The sequence below is a fragment of the Lactuca serriola genome, chromosome 6, assembly GCF_051521515.1.
Source record: "Lactuca serriola cultivar US96UC23 chromosome 6, Lser_US96UC23_V15, whole genome shotgun sequence".
NCBI classification, from domain to species: domain Eukaryota; kingdom Viridiplantae; phylum Streptophyta; class Magnoliopsida; order Asterales; family Asteraceae; genus Lactuca; species Lactuca serriola.
The window spans coordinates 86,974,161-86,990,301 of NC_136413.1; the positions used below are offsets into that span (position 1 = coordinate 86,974,161).

General features: G+C 44.3%; 1 protein-coding gene and 1 non-coding gene across 2 annotated transcripts; both read left to right on the forward strand.

Moving 5' to 3' along the window:
• Positions 1–320: 320 nt before the first annotated feature.
• LOC145060782 (small nucleolar RNA R71) lies at positions 321–427 on the forward strand. The gene has a single exon (XR_013686966.1). It is a non-coding gene; the product is annotated as a small nucleolar RNA R71 (small nucleolar RNA).
• A 12,518-nt stretch (positions 428–12,945) lies between these two features.
• LOC145059982 (uncharacterized) lies at positions 12,946–13,494 on the forward strand. The gene has a single exon (XM_079007729.1). It carries the CDS (start codon positions 12,946–12,948, stop codon positions 13,492–13,494), a length of 549 nt encoding a protein of 182 aa, XP_078863855.1.
• The last annotated feature ends 2,647 nt before the right edge of the window (positions 13,495–16,141 follow it).

Below are 16,141 nucleotides of genomic sequence, written 5' to 3' on the forward strand. Positions count from 1 at the left end.
CCTTAGTCAAATGTGGCCTGTTGCAATTTTCACACCCAACCCGAATAGCATGGATTGGTTGATCCATCTTAGTCATTCTTCTATCCATACTTTGCAACATTGCCATTACTGCTGACATATCTTCCGAAGCAGCATGGGCACTTCCCCTCGTTACATCATTCCTCGAATTATGGTATTTTCTAGAATGTTTAGAGAATTCTTCGATGAGCTGCTTAATTTCTGCCTGATTTTTCTTAGTTAAGGGGCCTTGAGAGTCAAGAAGTTGTCAAGTGGTGACGTTCACCCCATCATAAAAGATCGAGACCTCTTGTTGCACATTAAGGTCATTTTTGGGGCAATTCCTTATTAGACCTTTATAGCGCTCCCATGCTTCATATAATGACTCCTCCAATTGTTGTTCAAAATTGGCAATGTCCTTTTTGAGCTTAGCTACCTTAGATGGTGGGCAAAATTGTTCCAAAAACAGTTCACGCATCCTTGCCCATGTCGTTACCGCGCCTGGTGGTAGTGCCTTAAGCCAATCCTTAGCGGCTCCCATAAAAGTGACAGGGAGAAATCTTAACAGTACAGTTTCTCTAGGCACATTTAGGATGTTAAAGTAGCTGGTGATGTCGTTTACTTAATCTAGATGATTTAAACATCTTCGTGATCCTTTCCAGTGAAAGGAACCTCCTTTAGTGCAGTAAGTATGTACCCTTTAAGTTCAAAAGTGGCAGTGGTGGGTATGGTGGGGTGCACGAGGCCTAGTCCGGTGTCGTCTTGAACTCTCTTCTTATACGCCTCCATCGAGAGGTCAGCAATGTTTTCCATGATGTTGTCGGGGTCTGTGTGTACTTTGCTTTTTGTTTTAGATTCGGTTTCGCTTTCCTCTCCTTTGGTTTCGTACTCGGTTTCTTCCTTAGTTGGATTGCTCTTAGCGTCTTCGTCCGTAAGTGTCATGCTGGATTCTCCTACTTTTCCCTTCATTTTGCCAAAAACCGACTTAATATTCCTAAAAGGTGACTTCTTTGGAGTAGGGGATTTTCCTTCGGTTTTGTCTTTCTTTTTACGAGAAGCGGATTCCGGGTCTTCAAGTGGTGCAATCAAAGATGACTTTGATCCATGGGTCATAAACGATCTGCAAATAAACAAAGGAAACGTGTAAAAAGAACAAAAACGAAATAAATAAGAAAGTTCTAACTGCTATGATGCCACGACGTGGTAGAAATTACCACGTCGTCGTGAGTCAAAAGCAAGTAAATCCTAAAAAAAAATAAAAACTTACTAAACAACTACTCAACCTAATAAAATAGCAGAATAACTTAACTAAGATTGCACCGTTCCTCGGCAACCGCGCCAAAAACTTGATGTGTATTTAATGTGTTAATATTTTTATTCAAGTTTTAAATTTATTAAAGCTATTTGCTTCACTAGACTATTAAACACACTAGGCAATGTACCTAATCGTGTAATAATATAGATATGGTAAGAACGAGTGTCGAACTCAAGGAACGGTATTTTAACTAACTTTATTCTACTATTAACTAAATACTAATTAAATTAGAAGAGGTTTTGTTTTCCTAGTTTTGCAAGACTAGATACTTTGATTATCAAATTAACTAATTATCACTAATTTAAGCTAACACTAACTAAGGCAAGTAAGAGACTTTCATTTAGCTTTGGATTTATTTGTTATTATGGTTGATTTATGGAAGTGCAATGGATTTAGTTTCTTTAGTTACCAGTTCCTAAGATGACCAAATTAATATTCACTAATTTAATCCTTTAGCAAACTAGTTTATTTATTCGGCGATCAGGCGGACAAACATACAAGTTCACTAGTGTTTGGTTCGAATTGATTAGACATATAATTGATTGATCAATTAGTTTATTGATTCAATTCAATATATGATTTGTCGTCATATATTAGCTCCTATACCTTTTTACCCACTTTTCTACTTAACCCTAGATTTTGTTCAAAACTCTAGTCCTACAATTTTACAAATCACAAGATCATCAGATTCAAATTCAAATAAGATAGATGGTCATACTAGCCTAATCAAATTCAGCAATAAGTAGAGAAAATAGTTATCAAAAGTACTAGAGGCTCTTTAGTAAGCTAAATCAACAAATAACCAAATATCCAAATCCAAACCATAAATCAACCACAAATGCTTAATTCATCCTTGGCTAAACGAAAGTAATGAGTATTTAGCTCATGATTTCAGCAAACAAAAATTACAAAAATGAAATTCAAGGTATTTGCCTGTAACACCATGAATTTCAAAATAATTTTTCGCATAATATAAAAACATTTTCATTTAATTTTCATAAAACATCAAGTTTAAAGCTCCAATCCATATCATACAAAATCCCAAGATCACATATCATAAAAATCCCATGCGTGTGTACAGATCAAGCTGGCGCCTTCCCACGGTCATCACTAGTACCTGAAACAAACAACACTAACACTATAAGCACAAAGCTTAGTGAGTTCCCTAATATACCACACATATCACATATTAGCCACTCGAGGCTATAACTCTGTGGGTCCGTAGACCCTACTCTGTGAACCTACTGGTTCTAACTCTGCGAACCTTCCGGTTCCAACTCTATAAACATGCACAACATAAATCACATAGAAATAATGCAGTACAACACATAAAATACATATAGCATACAAATACTCTGTTACATAACTCTGATTACCTACTCAAGGTAAAGTATAGTGAGAAGACTCACCTCGTATATCTCGATAACTCGCGAATCCTGGAAATCACTCGTGCTCGATCCTTCGAGCTATAATCCTCCAATAACATCATATATCTCTAATTAACACTTTCACCACTAAGGTTGACTACCCTTATCAAGTCAACACTGGTCAACTCTGGTCAATAGTCAACAGTCAACTTTGACCGGACTCGGCGAGTGCACTAGGGTGACTCGGCAAGTCTATACGTGTTCACTGACTCCCTAGGATCCTCTCCTGACACGTCGAGTACACCCCCAACTCGATGAGTCCCACCTGGCATGAATCGCGGGGACACCACGACTCAACTCGCCGAGTCTCAAGAACAACTCGGCGAGTTCCAAATCGACTCAGTCCACCTGTCAACCCTCTCTAACTCTCACTGACTCACTGAGTCAACCCTTAACTCGGCAGGACCACTCGCTGAGTGGTTAAGGACAATCTTCATGCTACTCGCCGAGTCTGTTCTTCGGACTCGGCGAGTCCATGCCATGCATCAACTCAATCTCGCTTCTGAGGTCAGATCCGCTCCATCAACTCATAGATCTGGCCCTCCCAAGCTCATTCATCACGTAAAGTCATAGTCTTGGCTACCATGCAACACCTACAAGGCTCCTTTTGAAGAAATGACCTCTAAGATGGCAACCTAAGTCTCCAACCCAAAAGGAAGGACATAAAGCATGGCATTTGGGACTCTCTGGACCTACTAAGGTCCAGATCTAGGTACCATATCCCCATGGGACCTCTCACACTCCAAATACAAGGCAAACAAGTCATGAAGAAACCCTAGATTTGACCATATCAACAAAAATACGAGAATAAGCTCTGAATGATACCTCAACAAGCTTCCTCTGACGAAATGGAAGTAGATCCAAGCTCCCCAACTCTCCTAGCTTGATTTTCCCTTTCCTTTCTTGCAAATACACACAAAATTGGTGAATAATGGCCTCTTATCTTACTCACAAGAACCCTCAGCTGTTTAGGTGCTCACAAGGTTAAGGTAGCCGCAATGAAGGGCCATAAGGTCCTTTAAATAGGGCTTAGGACCGGGAAATTAGGGTTTCATTAAATAGCACGGACTCGCCGAGTCCAGGCGCAAACCCGTGTCCAGAACCGCGATCCTACTCGGCGAGTTTGAGCTCCAACTCGCCGAGTCCCCTCACAAAACACCAAAAATATATGAATAAAAGATACCTGGAAATCCGGGCTGTTACAATTCTCCCCCACTAGAACTAGAGTTTGCCCTCGAAGTCTTGCTTTGCAAATTGCTCCGGATGCTGCTCACGCATCTCACGCTCTCGGCTCCCAGGTCATCTCTGACCCCTTCCGATGTTGCCACTGAACCAACACCAGGGGTACATCCTTTTTCCTCAGAACCTTGATTTTCCGATCTCTGATGGCCACTGGTCTCTCGGCATAATTCAGGCTCGCATCCACCTGAATATCCTCTAATGGAACCACTGCCGACTCGTCGGCTATACACTTCCTCAACTGCGACACATGAAAAGTGTCGTGAATCTGCCCCAACTCTGCTGGCAAATCCAAACCATAGGCTACCCGGCCTACCCTCACAATCACACGAAAAGGACCAATATATCGGGGCCACAAATTGCCCCTCTTCCTAAATCGAATCACTCCTTTCCAAGGAGAGACCTTCAGGAGTACAAGGTCGCCGACCTGGAACTCAAGCTCGGACCTGCGCCTGTCTGCGTAACTCTTCTGTCGGCTCTGAGCGGTCAACAACCTCTGTCTGACCTGCTGGATCTGCTCTAACGTCTGAAGCACGATCTCTGTACTGCCCATTACTCACTGTCCATCCTCTCCCCAACAAATAGGGGTCCGACACCTTCTCCCATATAACAACTCAAAGGGTGGCATACCAATGCTCGAATGATGACTGTTGTTGTAGGAAAACTCCGCCAAGGGCAAATATGCATCCCAGCTACCCCCAAAATCCAACACACATGCCCGGAGCATGTCCTCGAGCGTTTGAATCGTCCGCTCACTCTGACCGTCTGTCTGGGGATGATATGCGGTACTAAAATGTAGTCTAGTACCCAACTCCTCATGAAACTTCTTCTAGAATCTAGAAGTGAAGTGCACATCACGGTCTAAAACAATCGAGATCGGCACCCCATGCCGAGATACCACTTCCCTCACATACACCTCTGCGAATTTCTTTGCTGAAGAACTCTCGCTGATAGCAAGGAAGTGAGTGTTCTTCGTCAATCTGTCCACAATCACCCAAATTGCATCAACTCCTCTGGCAGTCCTTGGCAATTTGGTGATGAAATCCATAGTGATCTGTTCCCATTTCCATTTGGGAACCTCCAATGGCTACAACTTACCATGCGGCCTCTGGTGCTCGGCCTTAACCCTACGGCAGGTCAAGCACCTCTCAACAAACCACGCGACATCCCTCTTCATATAGGGCCACCAATACTCCTTTCTCATATCCAAATACATCTTAGTGGCCCCCGGATGGATCAAAAATTTCGACCGATGCGCCTCCTCCATCAAAATGGTACGCGTTCCTCCCACAAACGGTACCCAGATACGCCCCTGGAATGTCATAAGCCCCCGACCATCAGTAACGAACTCTGAAACCAAACCAACAACCCGTTCCTTCTTTTGCATATCAGGTTGCACAGCCTCGGCCTATGCCCCACGAATGGCGTCCAACACTGGAGCTATCACGGTCAATCTCAAACATACATCCCGCAGCGGGGTGCTCTCCGCCCTGCGACTCAATGCATCGGCTACCACATTAGCCTTGCCTGGGTGGTACAGGATCTCACAATCATAATCCTTGACCACATCCAACCACCTTCTCTGACGCATATTCAGGTTGGGCTGATCCATCAAATAGTTCAAACTCTTATGGTCCGTGTATATCATAAACCGAACCCCATACAAGTAGTGACGCCAAATCTTGAAGGCGAATACCACTGCCCCCAACTCTAGATCATGGGTGGGATATCTCGTCTCATGAGGCTTCAGCTACCTCGATGCGTATGCTATCACATGCCCTCTCTACATCAGCACCGCTCCCAACCCCAAAATTGATGCATCACAGTACACCACAAAGTCCTCCATCCCTTCCGGGAGGGCTAACACTAGGGCTTCGCACAACCTTTGGCGAAGTGTCTCAAAGGAGGCCTGCTGCTCGGGGCCCCATGAAAAAGCAACACCCTTCCGGGTCAATCTGGTGAGTGGCACTGCGATCTTAGAGAAATTCTTGATAAACCTCCGATAATACCCTGCCAACCCCAGGAAACTCCTGATCTCGGAGGGTGACCTCGGCACCTCCCAACTCATCACCGCCTCAACCTTGGCCGGATCGACCAATATGCCTTCCTGGTTAACGAGATGTCCTAAGAACTGGACCTCCCGCAACCAGAAATCACACTTGGAGAATTTGGCATAAAGCCTCTCCGATCTCAAAACTCCGAGAACCTCTCTCAAATGCTCCTCATGCTGCTCTCTAGATCTCGAATATACCAGAATGTCGTCGATAAATACAATCACCGACCGATTCAGCATCGGCCTACACACTCGGTTCATGAGATCCATGAACACTGTCGGGGCATTGGTGAGCCTGAAAGGCATCACCACAAACTCATAATGCCCATAACGCGTCCTGAATGCTGTCTTCTGGACGTCCTCATCTCGCACCCTCACCTGATGATATCCAGACCTCAAGTCGATCTTGGAGAACCAAGATGCTCCCTGCAACTGATCAAACAAATCGTCGATCCTCGGCAACGGGTAATGGTTCTTGACCGTCAGCTTGTTCAACTCCCGGTAATCACTGCACATCCGGTGTGAACCATCCTTCTTTTTGACAAACAGGATAGGCGCTCCCCACGGCGAGCTACTCGGCTGAATAAACCCCTTTCCCAGCAGCTCCTGAAGCTGCGAGGATAACTCTTGCATCTCTGGAGGTGCAAGACGATAAGGCACCTTAGCGATAGGCGCGGCCCCCGGAACCAAATCGATACTGAACTCCACTTGCCTCACAGGAGGCACACCCAGTAACTCCTCGGGAAATACATCCGGGAACTCACGCACCACTGGAAACTCCTCAACTGAACTCGGCCTCTCGGAATCCACCCGTGTATCCAACACATACGCCACAAAACCTTTACAGCCCTGCTGTAGACACTGCCTCGCCCTAGCGGCCGAACAAAATGCTGATCCTGAATGTGTACCCTCGCCGTACACCGAAAGAACTCCCCCACTAGGGTCTCGTATGGTCACCAGCTGTCGCTCGCAGTCGATAACCGCACCGAATCGACTCAACCAGTCCATGCTCACAATGACACAGACATCACCCATTGCAATAGGAACTAGATCAATCGGGAACTCCACACTGAAAATCTCGACTACGCACCCTCGGAGAACCTCCGTGGCATATATCACCCTCTCATCAGCTATGGACACTCTCAGAGGCCGACTCAACGCCTCACGATTAATACTGATATGCTGACTAAAGGCCAAAGATACAAAAGACCGACTCGCACCTGAGTCAAATAACACCAAGGCAGGTACAGAATTCACAAGAAAAGTACCTACGCACAACATAATATAAGCATAACCTCTCAACATCAAAATAAATATATGAAAGAACACATACCAGCCACGACGTCGGGCGCTGCGCGGACCCCCTCCGCGGTCAGCTGAAAAGCTCTCCCTCGTGCCCTCGGCGCCTCGGCCTTCACTGGTCGACTCTCTGTAGCTCTGATGGCAGCAGGGGCAGATCCCTGAGGTGCTCCCTGAGATGATCCTCGCAACTGCGGACACTCTGCCTTCCGGTGTCTGGTCTGATTGCAGTGAAAACACACCGCAAACCCCTTGGGGCAGTCCTTGGCCATGTGCCCCTCCTTGCCACACTTGTAGCAAGATCCTGCTCTACAGACTCCGTCATGACCCTTGCCACACTTCCCACAAGTGCGGCCCTTCTGGCTCCCTGGTTTGGGATCAGCGGGCTTGGCCCACTTGGCTGCCGTCTGAGACTGTGCCGGTCGCCGATCCCTTCCCTGAGACTCCGCCTCCTCCCCGTCCTGAGTCTCTAGCTCAATCTCCCTCTTCCGGGCATTTGCCTGAAGCTCAGCAAATGTCCGGTACGAGGAGTTCGCCGAAAACTCCCGAATGTCTCGCCTCAAGATACTCAGATATCGGCTCATACCTGCCTGCTTGGTGGACACGTGCTCAAGGCAGAACATCGCCCTCTCATGGAACATCCTGGTAATCGCTGTAACCGACTCAGTACCCTGCTGGAGGGTCAGAAACTCCTGGGCCAAACGCTCCCTCTCCACCTGTGGAACGTACTCATCTCAGAACATGGCAGTGAACCTCTCCCAGGTCACTATCGCAAGCTCAGCAGGCGTAAAGTGCGCCGTCACAAACTTCCACCAGTCCTTCGCTCCCAAGCGAAGCTGGTTCAGCGCGAACTGAACCTTCAAATGCTCAGAGATGAGCAAGTGAAGAAACACCCCTCTATGTCAGAAATCCAACTCATAGCTGCCACCGGGTCCTGGGTCCCATCGAACTCTGGTGGTTTTGTGTTGCTGAACTCCCGGAACAGCAACGCATCACCACCATGCGGCCTCGCGGCAGCAATAGCTGCGGTGGCCGCTGCAACAGCAGCCTCAGAAAGAGCGGTATAACGCTCGTCAAAAGTCTCCATCAGCGTGGTCTTAATAGACCCGAACATCTCTGGTATCTCTGCCCTGATGGCCGCAGCCACCTCCTCGTGGATGATCCAGCGGATCTCCTCATCACTGGTATCACTGCTCTCAGGCATCAAACGTGTCCTGACCATGATCTACCTCTGAAATACAACATACGATAAATTAGATTCCATTCGAGCATACTCACACTCGATAACTCATTCCTCCTTGATCCTTGGTATTCCAAAGATTCTTACTTGGGCTGTACACCGCTCCGGTGCTTTCAGTAGTACGGGCCCAATACTACTGTCAGCACCATATCAGAATACACCCCAAGTCCTCTTCTTCGGGTCCCAAATTCCAAGTACTCTATCATGCATAGGCCACTCTCTAAAAGATCTCTCATAAGCCCCTCGCTGCTACCTACTCACTCTCAAGCATCTCATAGCAGCTCACCTCTTCCTAGGCTAAGGCATCACAAATCAGGCCACTCTAGTCCTAATAGGAATACCTAGCCTACTCTAGCATGTGGATACATCATATCAATATCAATATCACATAACATGAGGGTATTTTGGGAAATCACCGCTCGGGCGCGGACCGATCGTACACACACTCTGCTCTGCGTTTTTTCCAAAATCTTTTACTCTTTTTGAAAATACTTCTCAAATCCTCAGTTTGAGTTCAAATACACCCGAAGGTGTACTCGAATCCCTCAAACCAAGGCTTTGATACCAAATTGTAACACCATGAATTTCAAAATAATTTTTCGCATAATATAAAAACATTTTCATTTAATTTTCATAAAACATCAAGTTTAAAGCTCCAATCCATATCATACAAAATCCCAAGATCACATATCATAAAAACCCCATGCGTGTGTACAGATCAAGCCGGCGCCTTCCCACAGTCATCACTAGTACCCGAAACAAACAACACTAACACTGTAAGCACAAAGCTTAGTGAGTTCCCTAATATACCACACATATCACATATTAGCCACTCGAGGCTATAACTTTGTGGGTCTGTAGACCCTACTCTGTGAACCTACTGGTTCTAACTCTAGGAACCTTTCGGTTCCAACTCTATAAACATGCACATCATAAATCACATAGAAATAATGCAGTACAACACATAACATACATATAGTATACAAATACTCTGTCACATAACTCTGATTACCTACTCAAGGTAAAGTATAGTGAGAAGGCTCAGCTCGTATATCTCGATAACTCGCGAATCCTGGAAATCACTCGTGCTCAATCCTCCGAGCTATAATCCTCCTATAACTTCATATATCTCTAATTAACACTTTTACCACTAAGGTTGACTACCCTTATCAAGTCAACACTGGTCAACTCTGGTCAACAGTCAACGGTCAACTTTGACCGGACTCGGCGAGTGCACTAGGGCGACTCGGCGAGTCTATACGTGTTCACTGACTCCCTAGGATCCTCTTCTGACACGTCGAGTACACCGCCAACTCGTCGAGTCCCACATGGCATGAATCGCGGGGCCACCACGACTCAACTTGCCGAGTCTCAAGAACAACACGGCGAGTTCCAGCTCGACTCAGTCCACCTGCCAACCCTCTCTAACTCTCACTGACTCACTGAGTCAACCCTTAACTCCGCAGGACCACTCGCTGAGTGGTTAAGGACAATCTTCATGCTACTCGCCGAGTCTGTTCTTCGGACTCGGCGAGTCCATGCCATGCATCAACTCAATCTCGCTTCTGAGGTCAGATCCGCTCCATCAACTCATAGATCTGGCCCTCCCAAGCTCATTCATCACGTAAAGTCATAGTCTTCGCTACCATGCAACACCTACAAGGCTCCTTTTGAAGAAATGACCTCTAAGATGGCAACCTAAGTCTCCAACCCAAAAGGAAGGACATAAAGCATGGCATTTGGGACTCTCTGGACCTGCTAAGGTCCAGATCTAGGTACCATATCCCCATGGGACCTCTCACACTCCAAATACAAGGCAAACAAGTCATGAAGAAACCCTAGATTTGACCATATCAACAAAAATACGAGAATAAGCTCTGAATGATACCTCAAGAAGCTTCCTATGACTAAATGGAAGTAGATCCAAGCTCCCCAACTCTCCTAGCTTGATTTTCCCCTTCCTTTCTTGCAAATACACACAAAATTGGTGAATAATGGCCTCTTATCTTACTCACAAGAACCCTCGGCAGTTTAGGTGCTCACAAGGTTAAGGTAGCCGCAATGAAGGGCCATAAGGTCCTTTAAATAGGGCTTAGGACCGGGAAATTAGGGTTTCATTAAACAGCATGGACTCGCCGAGTCCAGGCGCAAACCCGCATCCAGAACCGCGATCCTACTCGGCGAGTTTGAGCTCCAACTCGCCGAGTCCCCTCACAAAACACCAAAAATATATGATAAAAGATACCTGGAAATCCGGGCTGTTACACTGACATAGCAAATTCTAATGAAAAATCGATGTGTAGAATTTAGTTGCCTTAATGCTCCTCCTTCCAAGGTTATGAATGAAATTCTTGCTTTCAAGCCTTAGAACCAGTGTTTTAGTCTTCAAGAGTGTCGAATTCTCCAGAGCCAAAAGATCAAATTCAGGGGTTTTGATGATCTATTTATACTTTTCCCGAAATCAGAGCACCACGTAGTGGTAAGTCCACCACGTCGTGGTGATCATGTTTGTCTCGTGTTCTACGAGTCTTCAAAGCTGATCGGGATTCTTCAAGTTACCACGCCGTGTGGAATTTACCACGTCATGTTAGGGTATATTTTCTTTATTTTAGAGCTTTGGTTCAAACGCCCACCTTCCAGCATCCAGCTTCCAACTTCCTTTTGCTCCAAGCATGTCTTTTGGTCCCTACAACATAATTCATAGCAAATTAAGTATCTTTTGTTCTAATAACGACATCAAAATAATTAAATATACTAATATATGTTGTATAATTATGTGTATAGATATGCACATATCAATTTATAATTCAGATGTCACACAAACTCCAATCGGTATCAATTATCATGTTTTAGAAGGAGGTTCAGAATTGAAGTCAAGTTTAGTCCATCAGCTTCCAACTTTTCATGGATTAGAGAATGAAGACCCTCATGAGCATTTGAAGATGTTCCACATTATTTGCACTAGTATGAAGCCACAAGGGTCAACCGATGACCAAATCAAATTAACGACATTCCCCTTTTCATTGGCTGATAGAGCAAAGGATTGATTATTCTATCTTCCATCGGGGTAAATCAACTCATGGACCGACATGGCATGAGATTTTCTTGACAAGTTCAATCTCGCTTCAAGAGTCTCAAGTCTTAGAAATGAGATTTGTGGAATCCGCTAAGGTCAAAATGAGACTTTTCATGATTATTGGGAGTTGCTCAACAACTTGTGCTATAGTTGTCCGCAACATCAAATTCCTGAACAACTCCTCATCCAACACTTCTATGAGGGATTGTTGCTAATGGAGAGAAGATTAGTAGATTCCTCAAGAGGTGGAGATGTTTTTAGTAAAACTCCACAACAAACAAGACAACTCTTCAACACCATATCCGCAAATTCACAACATTTTGGCCCGCTCCAAGATATGAAGCGAGACACACAACACAAAGTCAACGAAGTGGGTACATCGAACCTAGAGTCTCAAATTAAAGATTTAACATCTATTGTTCAAAAGTTAGCCATGGGACAAACTCCACAAGTGATGGTTTATGGAATATGTGCAACTATGGGACATCATATGGATACGTGTCCCATTATTCAAGAAGATGCGGAACACGTGAATGCCACGAGAGAGTTCCAAAACTACCATAACAAACCATCCGGTTACCAAAATCCGTATAATTCAAGTTGGAAGCCAAATCCCAATATGAGATACAATCCAAGGCCATTGCCTCAAAATGCATTGGTTATACCTTCTTACCCACCACAACAACCCCACTACCAACATCCTCAACCTCACTATCAACCCAAACCACACCCTCCACATCACCAACAACCTCCTCAATCCTAACCAAGTAGCTTTGGAATTTCCTTTGAAGACATTGCCAGATCCTTAGCCACTAGTACCCAACAATTCCAAAAAGAGACAAGCACTAGAGTCTCCAATCTCGAAACTCAGATGGGAGATATAGTCACATCCTTAAGCAAGTTGAAAACCAGTGGTAAATTCCCTTACCAAACTGAAAAGAACCCAAATGTCAATATGGTTACATTGAGAAGTGGAAGAGAAATCGGAGAAAGTATCACAAAGGAGGCTTCTACTGAATATGAGGGTGAGATCGTCCCGAGTCAAGACACAATGGAGAAAAGTAAAGTTGAAGGAGAAGCTCTAGGTATTGTCACACGCATAGAATTCCACCACCATTCCCCTCCTGAGATGCCCCCTCGAAGAAGAAAGAGGAAGAAAGAGGAATCGTAGACACCCTTCGAATGATTGAGGTAAACATTTCGTTGTTAGATGTAATCAAGTAAATCCCAAGATATACTAAATTTTTTAAAGAACCTTGCACTAACAAAAGAAAACTTCAAGGACATTAAAATATTTCAATGAGTGAAAATGTTTCCGCTATTTTACAAAGAAAGCGTCCACCAAAATGCAAAGATCCAGGAATGTTTATGCTTCCTTGCAAGATAGGGGACGTAACTTTTTGTAGCACCATGCTCGATCTCGGTGCTTTTATTAATGTCATGCCCTATTCAGTATATGAATCGCTAAATATCAGACCTTTAAATAAAATGGGTGTTACTATTCAACTTGCAGACAAATCAAGTGTTATCCCTAGGGGTGACTTAGAAGATGTTTTAGTTCAAGTAAACCAATTGGTTTTTCCAACGGATTTTTATGTGATTGATTTAGAGGAACAAGTTTACTCCAAATCGGCTCTAATCTTACTTGGAAGCCCGTTTTTAAAAACGGCTAGAACAAATATTGATGAGTATGCGGGTAAACTCACAATGGAATTTGACGGTGAAGTAATTGAATTCAAAATTAATGGCCCTATGAGATACCCTAGCGATATAGCTTTGCTGTATTTTGTTGATGTCGTTGAGCCTTTAACTCAAAATTTCTATGAACCTACTAACCATGAATTGTAGAGATAAGTTTGAGTAAAGGTCGTAACCAAAGAAGCATAAAAGGGGAGATACAACACCATCCTTCAAAGCCAGAAATTGATGAAGCGGTTGACAAGTTGGATACGAGACAACTAAGGATACATGGGAGGTTGAAAATCCAAGAGCTTAAGGAGTCGAAAAACAAAGTATTCAAAAATTCCAAGGTTTACAAGGAGGAAATAAAAACTTTCCATGACAAGTCCATCACCCGGAAGCATTTTGAATTGGGGTTACTTTACCATTCACGATTGAAGTTATTTCCGGACAAGCTAAGATCAAGGTGGATTGGGCCTTTTGTTGTGATAAAAACCTTCGACCATGAAGCGGTAGGAATTCATAGTGAAAAGACAGGACAAATTTTCAAAGTCAATGGGCACTGTTTGAAGCCATTCTATGAAGGTTTCAATGAAAATTCTCTTGAAATCGTCCATTTGGATATCCCGATGTGTTGAAGCAAGCTAGGAAGACGTCTCACCAAAGACATTAAAGAAGGGCATTTTTGGAAAGCATTGTTCTTTCACTTTTTCCAAATACAATAAAATATTTTGAAAGCGTTAAAGAAGGGCATTTGGGATTTTCAAAAATTATTTTTTTGAAAGATATCACCATTAATTCCCATTTTTGTTCCAAACTTTTGTTAAATTTTCGAAAACGCCATAAGACCTCAAATTTTGAAGTGTAAGAAGTTGTGCGAATTCCACGCGGCCCGCGTAAGACCTCACGCGACTAGCACGTGGCCCGCGCAGATCCTACAACACGTGGATAATTTTTTTGTGTTCAGCTCATGCGACCATCATGTGGGTTCTACGCAGCCAACATAGATTTCCGATACTTAGCTTTTTTATTATGTTCAACACACACGGCCACCATGCGGACAGCCCATGGCCCGCGCGAGAAAAACAGAAGATCTAGTAGGTTTTCGAGAAACTAGACGCGGCCTGCACGTGGTCCACGCCCTGCCCGCATGTTACACGTTAACTAGATTTTAAGTTGCAGACTTGTCTTGACTTTTGTTAACCAAGGTGTTTAATGATTTGACTAACATTGACCGAGTTTGACCTCTCTTGACAAAGGATTAAAACACCCCAACTCTATTCTTCTTCATTCAAACCCTAACAAATTAAGCCATTTTCTCTCTAGAGCTCAAGAACACCAACACCCACTTCTCACAAAAATCCAATTTCCAGGAGTTCTACCATTCAGAATCTCATGAAACCACCTCCATTCTCTCCCATTTTACATCCTCTACAAACCGTACCCAAAATCCGGTCTGATCTGTGGCCGGAATTACGGGCACCACCACCACCCATCGCCACCTTCTTTTGCATTTTCCGGCCAACTCTGACCACCATTGAGGATTCTGAGCATGGGGTTTTGTTTTTCTCATCAAGGGCTTTCTAACCATACCAATTTCCCCCCAAAAAAATCACCAAAAATTTTTGCCTGATTCCAAGTCCCACCATACTAGTCACCGGAAAATCGCCTTGAAGCTCGTTTGTGGGGTCGTTCTAGCAATTCAAGTGTCAAACACAGAGAAAAATAATAAGATTGGGGTGTGCCTTGGAGATTCTCTTTGGTGGTTCTAATTCCACTATAAGCAAATTGGGTGCACTTATTCCTTTCATTTGATTATTTTCATCTTCAATACCCATTTGTTGTTGGAATTGTGCTGTCGTCCTTGTGGTCTTTAGTGTGATTTGCAAATTATTATTGCAAATTGTCAAAATTTTGTCTCATGCCACAATGTCTAAGCGTGCCAAAACCAAACCTAGTTCATCTAAGGGTGGGTCAAAAGGCAAATCCAATGACCCCCCCCCCCCCCATTTCGTTTGTTGAATCGTGATGACCGCAAAACATATGAATTTCTCATTTCCAACAACCGCAATGTCAAATCCACAAAATTCCTTCATAAAGAGTCCCTTGAGGATCTCAGGGTGCTCGAAGGGATCCAAGCATTATTTGACAACATTGGGTGGGGTCAATTCCTTCACAATCACGTTGCCACCTATGTTGAACCAACTTTAGAATTTCTATCCACCTTTCACCCCTATGAGGAAACGAACTCCATCACTTTCCAAATGCTCGGCGAGAATCAATCACTACCATTTCGGGTTGTGAACGCCCTAATGGGCACTCAAGTGGACTAAACGGATAACCAACAAGAACCATGGCCTGCCAACTTTAACAAGCATAACTTTCGGCAAAAATTCACCCATGAACCATGGTATTCATCATCCTCTTCCAAGGCCTCTTCTATTATTCATCCGTGTTTGTGCCTCGCCCATCGAGTCCACGCATGTACCTTTTGTGCCCTCGCCGAAGTGGGTCAAATTTCTAAAGCTCAGCTATTTTTTCTTTGGTGCATGACTCGCGAAAATGGACCCCGACCAAATTTCACATCATTCTTTTTCACCAAATGCTACAACTTCAAGACCATGGACACCAGGGACATTTGTATCGGGGGCTTGATTACCCTTATTGCATCTAGACTCCCACTTCAACTTCATCTCTCCACCCTTCCATTAAAAAAAGCAACCGGCCCCTCTCGTCTCGACATAAATGCGCTTCGATGAATTCTCATCATTCGTGAATTAGTTTCTGGTCACATTTGGAATCTTGACAATCACCC